This window comes from Emydura macquarii, unplaced genomic scaffold (assembly GCF_026122565.2).
Source record: "Emydura macquarii macquarii isolate MOO-44397 ecotype Brisbane River unplaced genomic scaffold, CSIRO-AGI_Emac_v2 contig_2636, whole genome shotgun sequence".
Lineage (NCBI taxonomy): Eukaryota > Metazoa > Chordata > Testudines > Chelidae > Emydura > Emydura macquarii.
The window spans coordinates 22249765-22265051 of NW_027132773.1; the positions used below are offsets into that span (position 1 = coordinate 22249765).

General features: G+C 42.3%; 1 protein-coding gene across 2 annotated transcripts in view; it reads left to right on the plus strand.

Annotated features, from left to right (window-relative positions):
- CPED1 (cadherin like and PC-esterase domain containing 1) overlaps window positions 1-15287 on the plus strand; it is a 169872-nt gene that overhangs the window by 63200 nt on the left and 91385 nt on the right. For both annotated transcript variants that reach the window (XR_010922862.1, XM_067564278.1), the window contains exons 8-11: window positions 6211-6353; window positions 9412-9484; window positions 11390-11557; window positions 14135-14239. Coding sequence is in view for 1 of the 2 variants with exons in the window: in XM_067564278.1 (XP_067420379.1) it covers window positions 6211-6353; window positions 9412-9484; window positions 11390-11557; window positions 14135-14239 (489 nt within the window). In the remaining variant the exon portion in view is untranslated. The remainder of the gene's footprint in view (window positions 1-6210; window positions 6354-9411; window positions 9485-11389; window positions 11558-14134; window positions 14240-15287) is intronic.

A 15287-nucleotide genomic window follows, 5' to 3' on the forward strand; every position in this document is an offset into this window, starting at 1 on the left:
ATCTAGGGGTCCCTGTCAATGATACCACTCCACACTGGCTCGAGTCCCCACCCAGTCACCTGGGAAATCACACACTATCCCCTGGGTGCCCCAAAGGGCAATACTTCCCTTCTCGCAAGCACAGAGTCTGAGTGTAGAAAGTAAACCTTTTAATAACAGGAGGGAAGTAACACAGCACTGGCTTGGGAAACAATGCAAACAGAATTCATGAACTAGTTGAGCCAAACCCACCCCAGAGAACAGGGTGTGTGTCCTTGGCTTCTCCCTTCTTGCTTTGCCCCGTACTGACTGTTGTAGTTGCAATGTCCACCTCTCTGTTGGGGCTCAGCCCATCCCCCTATGCAGGCTCCTTTCCAATGCAGGCTTGACCAGGCCCCCTCCACTGCTGTCTCCTGCCACCTCCAGGCCTCACCGAGTCGGCACCAACTGTGCCTGGCTCCCACTTGGCTCCCACCATTGGCTGGCACCGACCACGCCTGGCTCCCACCAAACCAGGCACTGACCACAGGCATTGACTGTTGCTGACTCCGCTCTGTTAGTTGTCAGGCAAGGTTTCCCAGGTCCTCCAGTGATTCAGGTCTTAGTGCATTTCAGCTCTTAGTGAATATCAGTTCATGGGAGAACCTTCTGCTGACACAGGAGCAATGTCCCTGCTTTCAACAAACAAAAGACTCCAAGAGGAGTCATTAATTCTACCTTTTAACAATGGGAGGAGATAGTCAGTCCATGCCTGAAGGTGGTCCTTTGCCACAGCTGGTGCAATCCTAATATGAGACTTCTCACACCTCTCACTCTCTTTACCATGCTGAAACATTGGTCCGCCACCTTTGTTGGGCTCTGTTTAGTTTAGGGTGAAGTATTTTATCATAACAGGCTAAGCACAGTTCTGCTAACATCTGTTCATACAATTGAAGGACAACATTTCATTACCCCAGCAGTTAACACAAAAGTGGTTTGTAGCCCAAAACCAGCCCTGCTAACCATTTCCCATTATGCTCAGCACCTAGGTGTGCTTATCCATATACAGTGAGATTATGCTAAATACTTAATTGTACTCATGCAAATCCAAAGCCCATGCAAATAAAGTGCCCCCCTTTCAGGTGACTGAGCAGGAGGGAGTGCCACTCAGACCTTGCTTACATCGGGAATAACTATTCGTGCCCTATTTTCCCTTCCAGGAGCAGGATCCTTGTAAGTCTGGCCCCCATCCTTCTCCAATACGAGGGTATTTTGGGAAGGCTCGTGTCTTCCTCCAGCAACAAGAGGATCGATGAGGAATGCTGTTGGTGGGTCACCACTGCTGATCCACCTTCTCATTTCCAAAAGCCAACATCACAGTTAGGAGGACACAGTTATTCCAGCCCTCACTCCAAGGGCCTGATCCATAGTGCATTAAAGTCAGTGGAAGTCTTTTCATTGACTTAACTGGGCTTTGGCCTTAGCCTTAACAGCAGAGATCATTAGAGGAAATGTTGTTAGAGGCCTTTTTTTCCCTTCCCCCCACCAGCAGAGATTTGAAAACAAAAGTCTTAGGAATTACCAGTAACCACTGGAGTGAGTGGATAGTTTAAAATAAAATGATATCCAGAGAACACTTTCCACTTAAATGAATTAAAACAGACTTTAGGTAGGATAAATCTGTGACCTAATCAATTAAGTTTTCCTTTAAAAAGAGATTATGTAAGAAAAAATATGCATGAATAGGAAATTTACTATACAAAATAGCTGAATAATGTCTTGGTTTCCACCTTCATCAAGTGCTGTGTCAAAGGTACAGGGAAATAGCATCGCATAATAATAAATCTGGATAGAATAAATAGACATATCCAACAGCTGGCACTATAAACTAATGATAAATTACTGTACTTTTTCTCTGTGATGTAGTCTGGAAACATTGTTTTTGATTATGGGTACATATTTCTCCCATTACACGTTACAATTTTTTCTACCTACAACGATTCATCAATCACTGTAGGTAGAAGATCATGTGTAGCTCTGTAGGCGGTAGTGTGCAGTACTGTGAATAGAATATTGTGGAATAAGTTTTTCTGGCCTTTTTGCATAAATCCAGTCTGTATGTCAGGAGATGCATTCGTTATCTGTTTCTCCAAATGCATAACCAAAGAGGCTTGTGTGTATGTGTGTGTGTGTGTGTGTGTGTGTGTGTGTGTGTACACACCTAAATACACAAATTTTGTGGATTTGGTGAAAAAATATCATCGAGTATAGCTGTTTTCTATGTGATGCGAAATGAAGGCAGGAAGGCTAACTAGAGACATAAGGCTTATGTTGAAAAGAAAATCTATCCTATTAAGAAGGATTTATTCTGCACTAAAATAAAACACTCAGCCATTTTCAAAGAAAAACTGTCACATAATAAAGACTCTGCACCTATGCGTATCCCCTTAGCAGTGAAACTACAGTTGGATCACTGCAGTGAAACACTGTGACCCTGGCACGCTGGTTCGCTAAGTTGTCTCCATATTCCAGCCTATTCTTGCTTAAAATGTAGCCAATAATACAGAAAGGAGACATATATGCCCTCCCTTTGGGAAGCAATTCTTATCTCTCAGCATATTCTCCTTACACAAAAGGTGTGCTTCAACATATGTCCTCCCAAACAACTTATGTTTATTGCAGGATTGCAACAAGTTAGAAAGCACATTATACGTCACCTAAGATCCAACCTACCAGTTCGTACAGGTTCTTAACTTGTTCTGTACCTTTTCTTCTTTCTATTTTGGATACTACATTCCAAACCAGTTGCCTTTGAAGGTGCCTGTACTAGGACATTGAACAAAGGTATCTGGCCTTTGACAGGCTTTATATTTGCTCATGCTATGCACGCTGGGGTGGAGAATCCCACTCACTAAGCCCCAAGTGCTTGGTTTCTTTCCACAACATCTGAAGAGGCAGGAATTTAACCAGAACTAAATATTGCACCCAGGTACAATACCGATGACTTTATCTTCCACTGAACCAGAAAGATCACAGCCAGAGTTGAAAAAAGGGACCAGGAAGGAGCTTCTGTGAGAAGTCACATGTATAACCTTAACTGTAATATGATGCACTGAGTCCTGGACACTTAAATAACAGAATAGCTCTAACTTAAGAAATAGTCCCAATGGCCCTCTGGCTCCATCCCAGAACAGGGTTCCTCCTGCCTCTAGTGTTGTCATGTGAGCTTGTAGTGGTGAGTCTTGCTCTTGGCTGCATCTCAAGGAATCTGTCCCCATGGTCACCATACTGGTCAGGGTGGTTTCTGCTGGGCCGGGACTGCTCTCCCAGCTTGGCTGTGTCTGTGCACCTTATTTGCTCTCTGGGTCAATCCTCCAGTGCTGGGCTCTGTCTGTGATTAGGCCTATTCCCTCCAGCAGCAGCAATGCATGCCTTCTCCCAGAGCCAATCAGGTGGTCTGCAAACCCATTCGTTGTCCTTGCTTTGGCAGGGCTGAGCTCTTGCTCTGTAGCAGTTCTTCTCCGGTGGGAGGCAGGCTAGCAGCAAGACATCAGGGGTAGCATTTCCTCCCAGTCTTCTAGCAAAGCAGGGTTCTGGGGACAGAGGGACCAGCTCCCTTCTCTGCCTGCTGTCTAATCAATCAGGTCTTTTCCACCGTAGGGCTGGCCCCTTCACACTGCTGACCTGCCAAGTAAAGGCTCCCAAAGAGTCTCCTGTGCTGAGATTCCAGCAGGTCTGCTACAGTTTGTACCTAGCTGCAATGAACCCCAGTTACGCCAGCCAGCGATCTCTAGAGTGCAGCACTTTCTAGCTACATCCTCTCCTCAGCACATCCCTGATGTGGCCCCTAAACTGGGGGTGGTCATAGAAGAGGGCAGTGTAAAGATGGCTAGAACAATTCTATCCTACCTCATCCAAATCAACTGCCCAGCAACAGCAGCTTTCTAGGTCTTTGGGCTGCTTGGTGGCACAAAGGGACCATAGCCAACCCCAGAATCTGTCCCCACAAACTCATTTGTAAAGAACATACAGGAACAGAAGCTAGTTCAAGGGAATAACTAAATGTAAACTATCTAAGGCGCTTGGTGAGCCACACTTCTGATCTATCCATGAGCACACATGCATGAAGATTGCAAATGGGAATTATTTGATTGACTCATGTGTAGTCTATATCTCAGGCCTTTAACTGATTATTCAAAACCCTGGGTGTTTTTTGAGAACTACAGTAAAATGAAATAATTTAGGTCACTGAGCCCACACAGAGATTATTTAACATGACTGGAGTTTGGTTGGTTTGTTTGTTTAATCTAATACCGAAGAGGAATAAGAAAAAAGTTTTTTTAATTGTTGATTTAGCCAATTCATTTTTTTTTCCACGGCTTACCCTGAAGCAATAGTAATTATAATATCACTGCCCTGTAACTATGGACCAAATGCAGATCCTTCCGTGGTAAGCCCAGACAGCCCTAAAATCAGCAAGAATTGTCATGGTCCCACTACGTGTGAGAGCAGTGACTTCGTTAGCCCTCTCTCTCTGCAGTGGTAAGAAAGGTGGATTTGAGTGAGTGGTGGGAGTAAGATGAGGAGGCAGCGATATACAAACGAGTGGATATGGTGAACTAGGGGCTAAACTTCTCATGTAAGGCATGTGCAGGAGCTGCCTCTCTATTACATGGCCTGTTGTATTAGTAATGATGTGGCTGATCAGCTACTCAGCACCAAACTGCCAGCTGTGGGGGTGGGGGTGGGGGTGGGGGCTAGTTTACTTAGGCTCAGGGCTTATAGCCAAAGGGGAAGGACAGGGCCCAAGCATAATATTTTTGGGACCAGTACAAACTTGTAAGACGGGCCCCCTCCTACACACATACCACAATCCCTCATCCCATATATACAACCGCATGAGCCATGAAAAAAGTTTGAATTCTGAAATTACTGTTATATATTCTACATTTCTGAAAAATGCCCCCCTTTACTATTTTTGTTTAACAAAACACTCAGCCTGAGAGTCCTACAAGTTTGCTGACTATCTTGTAACTTTTTGGTCATTATAAAGGTATTATATCCTGTCAATGTCTTGATTTTGTTCATCTGCTTCCCTAGTTAGTATATTGCTTGACTACAGAAAGGCCTTGTCTCATTTGAAAAAAATGGAGGATAGATTGGTGTCCTTTAGCTTCTTTTAGTTCCCTTTCTTTTGCCTCCTTACATTTTTGGCTGCATGATTTGTATTTATAGCCAGACATGGCAGTATGGGGTGGGGAGGGGTGTGTGACTGTGTGAATTAGACACTTACTCACATATATTTTGGGCCTGCAAAACCTACAGAAAGAAGCAGCAGCACTGGCTCCCACTGTCTTATAGTACTTTGCTTTGTCCCTCCCACCAGCTGTCCCTCCCTCCTGCCTATGCACAAGCAACTCTGGGACTGGTAGTTCTTGATCTTGATATGATAGACCATGTCACAGAGAGGAGCACAAATCTCTCCGTCTCTCAGAGTCAAACTACAAGTCCTAGTTTAACTGCACAAGCACACACGCTCTATTCTGGAGAAGGGCCTGGGCTGGGCCAGCAGGCCCAGCAACTCACTGCTCAGAATGTTATTTGAGACTGCTCTAACACTGCTTCTGATTGGCTCTAGCAAATCTCACAAGATCTGGACAATAGATGCATAGATACAGGGAAATAAGTTTCTTTAAATATCCTCAGGCATGATCTACAATTTAGCCTCAATTATTTCCTCATGGTAATGGGGGTTGCAGCCTGGGCCGGGCCTCCCACGCTTCTGAGCCTCAGTAAAGTATACCCTTTCCCCCCCATGCATGGGCCCCGGGGAAGGACATCAGCATTTGGCCCAATATACTACCAAGAAGAAAGAATTTAGCTTTAAATATGTTGCTGCTGTCAAGTTCTTCTACTGCAGCAGATAACTAAGCATGACAAGTTTCCACTTCAGGCAATACGTTGATAGCAAAATGTGTTATGAAAGTGCATTTTAGTCTGTGGGACTTCTATGTCTAAATGCAGTGCCTTCTGGTATCAGTTAATGCACAATTTTATTCTTTATAAATGCAAATAACTTCTCTGCTAGAATACTGAGAGAACATTTAATTTCATTCTTCATTTACTATGGGACATGATAGCAAATAAAGTTGAAATTGTTATGCAATGTTGACATCTGCCAGCCTTTTAATGTATGATCTTTAAAAGCATAGTAGGATAAGTGTTTAAGAATTTGTGTACCATCTTTCACAGCTACAAAGATTTTTTGAGACATTCTTCAAATCCAGTTCCCCTCAGCAAGTCTTTGATAATATGAAAGAAACTATAAGCAAACTCTTACTGGTAGCCGAAGTATTCAGTGAATCACCCACTTTGGGACCAAAGACCTTCAGTCAGTAAGTAGCTTCCAATAAATAAATGCTAAGTTATTGTCAAGTTGTTCTTTAGAATATTATGGAAAGTAGAAGAGAGTATAAAGACTGATATAACAAAAGAACCTTATATTTCATACTTGGTATTCGAGTAAAATAATGTGTTGGTGAATAGAGATCTTCAACAGCAATGGCATCCAGCATTCTCAGCTTGAGGGCCAAACATATTATTTCAAGAAAGTCAAGGAGTTACAGTCAATACCTGGGGTCAGATTCTGTGTCATGATCTGCTTTTTTTATGTCACTCAGGCAGTACGAAGTGAACAGAAATATCCCACAAATGGGGAAGTCCCCAGTGGATGTGAAGCAGACATAGCTGTCTCCTATGCTTCCCTACCTTGAGCCCCTGGCGTAGATGGTGTTGGGGGTTGGAAGTGTTAGTTGCTGAAGCTCCAGCTGTCTCCATTTGGCTTATGGTTTTTTGGGTACTGTAGTTGACTAGTGCAAATTAGAGCAGTCCCAGGCAGCTATAACCAGGGCTGGGGAAGAGAATCATGGAATATTAGCACAATTTTAGAATACTGTCCTAAGTATTATACCTTATGAAATATGCATTAATAATACTGTCACCTTTTTATAGGAAGATTAGGTCATTGCAGTCATTCCTACTGGATTTTTTAGTTTTATATGGACCAGATGCTTGACTTTTTTATAGCAAATATACAACTACTTAAGGACCCAGTTGTTTAGCAGCAATAATGTAAAGCTCATTACTTGGTTTAAAGTAAAGTAGGAACAAAACTTTATAGAATATATTGTGTGTGTGAGAGACTTTGAATATAAATATAGAGTTATTTTAAGAGTTGTGCAAAACCTGCTAGTTTTGGTTCACACAGTTTCACTAAACCAAATTGATGGGTTGGCAGTTTCTCAGATTTAGGACCTTCAGGATTGCTTGTAGTTCCAGGCTCATATGAAACCAAAATCCCACCACATAATTACAGCAAAGACCATTGGGGTCACAATGAAACCCAAGAGTTTTGCTACCTACTCACCCTCATGTAACGTCTGTTTCCCCCAAAATGTCACCCATCCAGTTGCAGAACCCCACTCCCTCCAGTAGGCACTTCCTCCTCCTGTGTTGTTGCCCCTCCCCAAAACACCCCTGTACGCCGGTGGCACGTTCTGGCTGGGGCATCGCGACCCTTCCTCGAGCCCAGGCTCCAAGGAAGGCCACAGTGCCTTCCTTTAGGGGAATGAACAATGCCCATTTACAAGTCTTTAGCCCCGACCCGGGCAGGCTAGCAAGCAGTCTGGTGCCCCCAGCCTTTGGGCAGGGCAGGGCAGGGCAGGGCAGGCAAGCAGTTTGCAGTCCCTGGCCCGCAAGTCAGGCAGGGTTGATTGGGCAATCAATAGCCCCGGCCTTCCCACAGGACAGGCGGGGCTAGTAAAATAGTCTGGAGCCCCTGCCGTGGCAGGCAGGTGGGGCAGGTAGAGCTCGGGATCCTCTGTCTCCCAAACTCAGAGGGTAGCACTCCCTCCCGGGTGGTTAGGGAAGGGGGGAGAGGGACGCAGGCCCACCCGACTCCACTGCGTCCCAGCCCAGGGCCCTATCAGTGGCAAAGCTGTTTGCCACTGAATCAGCGAGGCTCCAGCCTCAACACACTGATGGGGTTTAGCCCCTAACTCAGCCACTTGCTAGTCGGCTGTCCCTGGGCCACTTCCTCACACCCTGTCCCCAGGTACCTGCAGGAAGCAGTCTCCTTCTGGGTCGCTGGGGTATAAGGCGAGCGGCAGTCCCACAAGTCCCTCACTGTCAACCGGCGGCAGGCCCGGGAACTCCTCTGCATCGTCAGCAGAGGGCAGCTCCTCCAGGCCCAGGGTCCAAGGGGGTTCCTCTGGTCCACCGGGTTCAGTCAGTTCTCAGGGGTCCCTGGCGTCAGGCAGCTTCTCCAGCTCAGGGCTGGCCTCAGGGGGTATTTCCCATCCAGGAGTCTCAGGTGGCTCATCCCAGCTACCAGGGCCTGGTGGCCCAGTCCAATCACTAGGGCCTGGCAATCCAGGCAGGTTTTGGATGCTCCAATCGGTGGGGCAGTTGCTCCAAACAGCTGCTTGGTCGGGGTCAGACCTAGGCCATAGCCTCCAGGAAGACACGTCTGCCTCTGTCAGCAGCTTCCTCCCTACTGAGCTGCCAGGCCAGCCTTTTGTACTTCCTTTTCCTGCCTTGGCTCCGACCCTCTGTTGCTGGGCAGTTGGGCCTGTAGGGCCCTGTTCTACCCAACAGGGGCATTGCAACCCTTCCTCGGGCCCAGGCTCCGAGGAAGGCCACAAAGTCTTGCTACAACCCCCGAACCCTGATGTACCATAGATTGCACTAAAAGAAGAATGCCTAGATTTAAAAAAAACCCTCACTTTATGAGATTAGAAATTCTCACTCTATCCCCTGTCTGTGCTTGGTGCCTCTAGTGGTATATCAGGCCTCAGAGTAAAATAATGGGCTTCTGAAGCAGCAACAGTGGATTAGAGTATCATTTCTCAGAGCAACGACTGCTAAATTGGTTAGGGGATGAGTGGTGGACAAGATTGTGTTTAACTATATCTTTATGGTAAAGAACTGTGAGTGGTTTGTGTACAATTCTCTACTGGATGGGATCAGTATTGTTCATCTGTGTATCAGAAGTACTATACTGCCTACAGTAATGGAAATTCTTCGTTACCCCAGTGCTTGAGGAACAGTGTCCTGTCCTCTCTGTTACTGTCCAGTCCTAGGTGGCTATGGATTCATTACAATATTTTTAGCACATAACCTATTTTACTGTGCCAGTTAAAAGAAACAACAGTGAAAAATAATATAATGGCTCAAAGTCTATAGGCCAGCTTCTCAGCTGGTGTAAATTAGTATCGCTCCATTTAAGTCAATTTAATTCCGCTGATTTGCATCAGAGGATCTGAACTTACCTGCAAGTAATTTTATTGTTTTTTTCTTTTACTTACAGTATTTCACATTCCATATTTTAAAATTTGCATATTTATTTTATTATTATAGTCTAACAATGGCTATTCCTGTCATGTTTTATTTCAGATGCAGTCTATGTTTTCAAATGTTAACCTTTGACATTGGGTTCAAAACCTCCATGTATCCAGTAGTTCTTCAGGTAAGCAAGTGACAGTCACATTTTTTAAAACATGTTTTACTGCAACTAAATGATCAGATGGCCTGGGGGATTTATTTTCAGTACTTTTTTAATTGTTTCCTCTGGTATTAGGAGCTTTCCAAACCCACAGGAAGGAACAGGCTCTTCCCAAAAAAGCATGCACTAAAAAGAAACATACAGTAGAGAACTGTCATTGATAATCACCCCCAAACCTCTAAGCAACTATGCACAAATGCACAAATAAATGGCTGAAGATGTTAGTAAGTGGCATCTTGGAAGAGTTGTTAAGGGACTATGGAATAATATTGATGTCTACAGCACTATGATCTCAACAACATCTGAACAGAATCTAAACAACAGAATCTAGGAGGCAGTGTGGACTAGTGGAGGAGGCATTTCCTGTAGAATGAAAAGACCTGGGGCTAAATCTTGAGCTGTGCTAGAGCACAGCTTGGCATAGGTGAGTGTGGGAGGCCAAGGTTTTGGGGTTGGCTAAAATGTCTCCCAGTGCAAGTTAGAGGCCATTATGTCTACAAAGATCTATGGGACACAACAAACTCTGACCTCCATCACGCTGCATTCCACTTCCCAGACCACCCCTGATATACCCTCTACACCATGAGGGAGAGGAATGTGGTCTAGAACCCACTATGCCAGCTTTGTACTACCATCAGAGGAATTCTCAGCTGCCCCTTTAGGGCAGCTTTCCAGCTGTTTTGTACTGCTTCAGGGAATTTTAAAAAGCCATCTCTTCTTTTATCTGCACAAAAGAAAAAAAGGAAAAAATATTTTTTAAAAATATCCATGGAAGTTCCAGAAACAAAATTTAAAAAATAAATCTTTATATTTAAAAAAAAAATCAATTTAGGTTGCTAAGCAACAACTGTGTAGTTTCCTTTTACATCATCTACAAAATGCAAAGAAATGAGCAGACATAGTAAATCTTACACAAAATAAATATAAAGACATTGTTCTTATCAAGTTTAAAGAAAAGTATATTTCATCACAATTTAATAACCTCAACTTGGACCATAAATTAATACTGTTCTTTCATCAGTAATCCTAAAATCAAAACCCAGTACAAAACCCTTTTGAAAACAAAAGTTATCTCTACATGCTGAAGACACCTATTGATCAGCCACAAATGCAAGTCAAGATACATATTGTAGATAATGTTCTAGTAAAACGCTATTGTTAAATGCTTTCCTATTAAAATATGTGTACAACATTATTTTAAAAAAGCAATTATTAGTACTTCTTGAGATATACTCTCAGCTACTAAATATTAACAGATATTTCACATTTAACAGTATTTCTTAAACACATTTAGATACTGAAGTAAAGAAAACAAGATTATATATAAACTCTGATGAATGTGAAGTGCAGTTGTGTGTTGGGTAGTAAAATGAATTTCTTTATGATTGATAGAAATGATGTGATTGTTTATTGTGTCTAGTGTAAAATTTATGTCCTTAACTATTCATGTCATGCTCCTAACTAAGCATTAAGAGCTTATGTTTTGTGAATGATGTGTTGTCACTTAGCAATCTTTTTTTAATATATAAAAAGAGGTGGGCATTTTTCAAAAATAGGCTGTAAAATCACAGATTTATATGACAGTGCTATGCTCTTCTCATTGCACTAGAGGTCAGCAAACATTGTGATGTGTAATTGTTATAGAAAGTGAAATACAGTATTTGCTGTGTTACAATTTTGTTTACTACATCAGAAGTAATATATGTAAGTAAAAGGCTCTTACTTTATTTGTTTACCATCTGTTGCATTTTATTCCATTTTTACTCATACCCTTCATGATTCCTTTGAATAAATAAATCCAGCTTGGATATATCCTGGAGCACTAGATTTGATATAAAAGCTGTAAGTTAATTCTTTTTTTTCCCCAAGGTGCATGAACACTTTGACTTTCAAGTTGATGATGGCTTGAATTTTCAGGACCAAACTGTAAAAAAATTCCTTCTTGAGGATACTTTCAAGTTTCTCTTATCTAATAAATCTTCAGCTTCCAGTTTCTTTGAGGCTTTACAGAACATTTACAGATCAGTTGTGATTAAGGTAAGGGTGGCTTTCTTAAACATTTTTCTTATTACAAATTAATTGAAAATATTTAATTCTAAATAATAACTTTTTCTTTGTAGGACTTTTTTCTAAATTACAAAATGAAATACTTGTTAAATCAGAACTGTTTGATGCTAGTCAGAATTATATGAAACTGTGAAAAACACATAATGATGACGCCTTGCATGGAATTTTTTTTTCATTTTCCACCCCCAAGAATTAACATTTTCAAAACTGCAATATTGTGAAATTCTATTTGTTTTCAAGGAAGACCAGTTTAGCTTAATAATGGGACTAATTCCCTAAAAATGGCCCCTTTTAATATGCAGTTTTTGTGAAATGTTTTTGTGAAACTGATTTCAAATTTATATAAAATGCAAAAATTGTCACATTTCAGCACATCAGATTTCTCTGCAAATACTTCACACTCCCCTTTGTGCTAGTTATCTCTCACGAGATTCTCTCTTACACCAAACTAACATTGAACACAGCAGACTTGGAAGAAGGAAGAGCTCATTTGGTCTCTCCAATTCTCTGTCCCGGCCCTGGCTCAGCTTAGAGCACCTAGGGGGATTGCTCTAACTTTCATCAGCTGGGTATGTTGCTCAAGGGTCTACACCATCTGAAGACAGCCAAAGCACATTGCTTGTCCACCTAGGATATGCAGCATCAGCATCAGCAGATTCACATATCTATGATATAGTCATGGTGGTGGTGGTGGTGGTGTGTAGAGGGGCCTTGCATCTTGCAAGTCTGCTTCTTTCAGCAAGAACCAGTATGGGAAGATTTTGACTTCTTAAATCCCTCAAAATTATATCTTCCAACCTATTTTGTGGTCAGGTGCATGCTCAGCTGTCTTGTTCTCAACTGATGCAAGACTGCAACTTGCCGGGTTTGTCTAAGTATCTCCTCATCTGTAACAAAATCAAACTAACAGAGGTTAAGAATATGCCATAAGTTTTGATGCTGAAAACTGTTTAGTTTCCTCTCCTCCTGTTTGTAATGGCCATGTTTCTGCTCCATATAAAAAAAATTGTCATCGTTTTCACATTGAACACTTTCGTCTTGGTCGTCACACAGACATCTTACCACCTAAACAGAGGCCTTTAAAGATGCTGAAATGACATTGATGCATAACTGATCTGATATATGACTTCTGATATAGAACCTACTGCTGTCAACCAAGTACCCAGATAAATGAAACTATTCACCTTTTCAATGTCAGTGCCATCTACATGCAGTATCAGCAGATCATTTGTTTCCATTTCATAGGTCGCATGCATAGCTTTGGTTTTATCACCATTGATTTTAAGTCCCATAGATTCTGCAGTTTTTCAGAGCTCTTCCAGCATCAGCTGTAGTTGGTCAGTAGTCTCTCCAAATAAGATAAAATCAGCCACATAATTGAGATCTTCTAAAGTTGAATCTTTAAAGTCACACCTCCTACTTTGACCTCAATCCGTTTGTCCTCAGCTCATCTATTAGAACATTAAATAGTGTAGGTGAGAGAACGCATCCCTGCCGTATTCCTAACTGTACTAGAAAACAGTCTGTACTACAACAGCTAAACATAGTATGGTAAAGTTCTTCCACTAAGCCCTGGTCTAGACTTACCTGGAGATTCGGCGGCAGTTGACAGGAGTTACACAAACTATGCAGAGTAGCTTGCGTAACTCACGTTGACTGCTGTGCTTCCCTTCTGCGCGGTATCTTCATTGCACTGCGCTGACGGGAACAGTGTTCCTGTCGACGCAGCGCTACACTACTTGAGGCGGTGGTTTACTCAGTCAACTTCCTGATCGATTGAGTGGGTCTACACTGACTGCTCAATCGATCCAGAAAGATCGATCTGGCAGTGGCGACTTTGCTGCCGTCAGTATAGACATGCCCTAAGTTCTCAGGCACACCCTACTGGTGTAGTGGTATCCACAGTGCTGATCAATGCAAAAGTAAAAAGTGGCTATAAAGTCTAATTACATGATGTTAACTTCCTTTTGTTGTTCTAGTCATTTTTCAATAACATCCTGTAAAGCATATAGCATGGATTGTAGATTGATCTGTACAGAAGCCACACTGGTTGTCTCTCATTTTGGGTTGAAACAGTATTTTAATCAATTCAGTAGTATGGTCCTAAACACCTTCCCTGGGATTAACAGCAGTGTTATTCTCCTATGGCTTGAACAAGCTGATAGCTCTCTCATCCCTAGAGGTATGTCTACACTGCAACTGGATATGTGATTGCAGCTCATGTAGTTTTAATGCTACATGAGCTGCAATCACATGCTAGCTTTAATCTATGCTAAAGCATACTAAAAATAGCATCTATGCTAGAGTTTGAATCTAGCTAGAGCATCTAAAAATAGCAGCGAAGACATGCAGCACTGATCCTGGCAGGGACACATACCCAGGTTTCCAGGTAGACTTGTACATCCTGCACTTAAGCTTCTGCCACTGCATCTTCACTACTATTTTTAGCTTCACGAGCTAGATCAAAGCTAGCTTGGGTATGCCTATACGAGCTGCAGTCAGACATCCAATTGCAGTGTAGACATACTGCTGTCGTTTCTTTTGCAGAATGAAAACTACCAGAAGAAATATGAGCAATGTCTGTCCTTAGAAGAGATAAATTCGATGATTAATTTTATAAAAGAGCTGAAGAGTATGGGACAATTTGAGCTGGTAAAGTAACATCATTATTGGGTATATTTTTGGTATTGTGCTATTTCCTTTGCTGTGATATTATTGGGGGTTCAACTGTAAGCTATTGCTGCTGAAATTATTTAAGAAGCAAGTGTTTCTACTTTTTAAATCTTGGAAAACATGAATTTATTTTCTTATTGAAACAAATGCTAAGATGGTCAGAATCCAGGTACTTTTCTTTAAGACATCATAAAATCGTGATTGATTTAATAAAGATACAAGAGAACAGAATTGTAGTAGATCACAAGCTTTTAATTTTTAAGCAAGATGCTGTCAGTTGCCTAAAGTTTAGTACATATGTAACTGTTTGCAGTATCTGGGCCTATGCTTTAGATACATATGATGCAATGGGGCAGCAAACAGTGGGAGAGGATGGAATGGGAAAGGATGAAGTTTACAGCAATAGACATCATGGCTATGTCTTGGGGATCCTGCCAATTCTTCATAAAATAAAAATAAGGAGGATAAGATAAAGGATGTCAAACTCATTTGTTGTGGAGCTCACAGAAAACATGAGTTTTCTGAGGTATATAAATGAGGAGAGTGAAGGGGCTTGGTGGATCAAGCTGGGAGGAAATGTGTAGGGTATGATAGAAAGCTTGAAGACACTTACGGGAGAAATGGACAAATTTGGACCTGAGGCTGGCATCAGTGGTGAAATAGGCAAGAGGTGATGTGCTAAAACATAAGGTCAGATAGCTGTGGGCAGTAGAGTTAGGTAGGACCTCAAAGATGGAGACAGGAAGTTTAAAGTTAATGCAATGGAGAAGTGGGGAAGGAGTAGGGAGGTCATGACAGATGTTGTCAGTTTTCTTCTTGAACAAATCAGTAGATCTTGTGCAAAGAGGGTGCAGGATGTAGAAGAGGGGAAGGCTTTAGGAAGGAGTCAGTGGCCGTTAATAAATGTTGTGGTCCATAGGCTTAGGACTTAGTAAGGGAGAGGCAGAGATGCTGGGCAAGGAAGGTGGCAGAACAGAAGGATTGGAGGACAAATGTGTGTAGGATGTCTGCATGGTGTCTGGATCTC